At 33.8% G+C, this 2,844-nt stretch overlaps 1 protein-coding gene across 1 annotated transcript; it reads left to right on the top strand.

The window, feature by feature from the left end:
* The first annotated feature begins 907 nt into the window (after positions 1–907).
* On the top strand, positions 908–1,592 carry LOC118745495. The gene is made up of 2 exons (XM_036478945.1): positions 908–1,302; positions 1,363–1,592. Exons 1-2 carry the CDS (start codon positions 1,152–1,154, stop codon positions 1,590–1,592), a joined length of 381 nt encoding a protein of 126 aa, XP_036334838.1. The 5' UTR covers positions 908–1,151.
* Positions 1,593–2,844: the final 1,252 nt, after the last annotated feature.

Here is a 2,844-nt window from a genome sequence, read left to right on the forward strand (position 1 = left end):
CAATCGCTAATCATTACAAGGATGGTTTGTCTACACTGCATGCTTGGATTAGATGTTTTGAGTGTTTACTCACATCGCATACCGTTTAACATTTAAATCATAGATGGGCACACCAATACAGTCTCATTTTGTCATGGTATTCGTGAATCGCGCTGAGTAACAGTTGCCACTTTTCTATATTGTACAAAAGCGCGTCGTTTTTTGCGCGTGTTAGAAAACGCTCTTACAAATTTATATTTAATTTGTATTATGAACATGAAACGAAAATAATAAAATATAATAAAAAAATAATGAAGAAATAATTTCAAATAATGAATTATGAAATTAATTTTTATAAGTACATATGTACGTGCATGAAAAGTTTTTTAATTTAATTTCATTAAACTAATGTTTTAAAAAATGATAGTTTATTCAACAACAAAATTCACGAATTTAAAATTTCTAAACTGTGTAAAAAACTCAGTATTCAATAAAGTATACTAAATATATTAAATTGCCGTATCGTACATACATATATACATAAAACCCATTACAAAAAACTTTAAATTGGTTTACACAGTTCGGCAGTTTGACTTTTTTACCATGACAAATAATGTCGCCTTATATTAAAAGTACGATTCCAAGTAGTCGTATTACCACATAACAAGCATTGGGCGTTATTGGCTTTTCTTAAAACTAAAAACTGTAATTGGCACTCATACGCAGCCATTTTGGGCATTGTTACATATATAGGTGGCAGCAACGCGCTAAAATTACGAATAAAAATATTCAACGGCGAAGCGTGGTGTCACTCTCATGAAAACTGAAAGCAGACTGAATTGAAATTCGCTGCGTCGTTTCTGTATACGTATAAGCGCTGCGACGCAGACGCTACTCGCGAGTAGCGTTTTGCCCATCATTGATTTAAATGCTGGCAAGTTCGCAAAGAAAACAAAGACGCCTTTTCTGCGAATAAAGTTAGGATTCAAAATGAGTTTAGGACAAGATTAGGCTTAATAGTGGACCAAGTAAAGACTGGATTTGGAACAACTAATGATGGCAACACAGCTCGCAAATTTTTTTCAAATGCAGAAGTGGCATCGGAAATTACCGGCATTAATAAAGAGCTAATTCAAAATTTTTCAATAATACTGCGATTAATATCGTGTGGAATGCGTATTAATATCGACGCGTTTAGAGAGCTCCTTATAAGGACAAGAACAATGTATTTGACTGAATACGAATGGTACTACATGCCTAGCAGCGTGCATAAAATATTGATGCATGGGTGTGAGGTTATTGAGTATTTCGATCTACCAATTGGTAAGAAAATCGATTTGTTGCTATTCGGCATTTTTTACTACTACGAATTTATTCCCACAGGCAATTTTTCAGAGGAAGCTCTGGAAGCTTTACATAAACACATACGTATCGTACGATATGATCATACACGTAAAACTGCTCGGGAGCATACAAACAGGGACTTGATGTCATACTTAACAATATCATCAGATCCTGAAGTAGTTTTTAAAAGGAGTGCTATCCCAAACAAAAATGCAGTTTATACAATGGACGAACTGGAAGAGTATTTAGTCGATGCTGAAGAAACTTAAAAGTAATAAGTACCCTTCAGTCAACTCAATTAGTTTTATACTAATCAAATACTAGTCAGCCACACGGCCTCAACTAGTTCGAGTTCTGTAATTTTTCCATATAAGCAACTGGTATTTTTAACACGGCGATGTCCTAGGAGATGGTAATTGTCCTCTTCTGCATCAGCACTATACCAGTTGGCATACTAGTCAGCCTCTGCATCAGCAATATATCAGTTGACATACTAGTCAATATATACATCAATATCATACCATTTAAGATACTAGTTCGTATATACGTCATGATCGTACCTGTTGGCATACTAGTCATTATATACATCAGAATCATAGCAGTTGGCATACTACTCAGTCTATGCGCCAGAACATACTAGTCAGTATGCACGTCAAGATCCTACCACTTGTCATACTAGTCCACGAATTTGACATTCATTCCAGTTGGTATACTATGGGATGGGATTTTTCTGATTAGTATGATTTCTAGTATAGATTACACTTTTTCTGACTAGTATGATTTCAACCCGAAATTCATGAATGAATTCATGTATGAATACACCACAAAATTCATGTATGAATACACCACAATTCATGTATGAATACACCACCATATATATAGTCAATGAACTAGTGTGTTTGCTGAGTAGTTTGGAATTTGACTGCATGATGACTTTAATTTTTCAATAAACGGCGTTAGATAAAACAAATAATTTTTGATTCAGTATTTTGCAACAACTCTTGTTCGTGCGAAGTAACTAATAAAAAGGAAAACAAAATTATATTTGTCTTTTGAGTATTTAATGTCGTCTTGAATGAATCAAATTTTTTAAGCGTGTGACATCCACACCAAAAGATATAATCAATTTAAAAAAACAAAATGAAAGTAGCTGCCATTCCTAGAGGGTTTGCGTAAGAGAGATATAGGGAATCTTATTTGCCATGAATTAAGCCTTGAAGTCTTTAATATTATTAGGAAAACGCCCTGTATAAATAATAAAATAACTACTCAGTATTGGAACTACTTCTGAATATCAAATTTTGCAGTTTCAATCTCAGTTTCCATGAAAAATGTAAGAGCTAGGTAAAAAAAAAATTGATTTTTGAAATCTCCGTACTCTAATCCACCAAGAAACGAATTTTTACTCAAATCCGTCCATTATTCTATTTTTGCCCTCTTTTTATATGGAGACACAGCACTGTGCTACGTACCGAATTTTAAGCAAATCGGACCATAATAAGATTGTTTCGAATAGATCGG

Source organism: Rhagoletis pomonella, unplaced genomic scaffold (genome assembly GCF_013731165.1).
Source record: "Rhagoletis pomonella isolate Grant_MI unplaced genomic scaffold, Rhpom_1.0 Rhpom_scaffold_00009, whole genome shotgun sequence".
NCBI classification, from domain to species: domain Eukaryota; kingdom Metazoa; phylum Arthropoda; class Insecta; order Diptera; family Tephritidae; genus Rhagoletis; species Rhagoletis pomonella.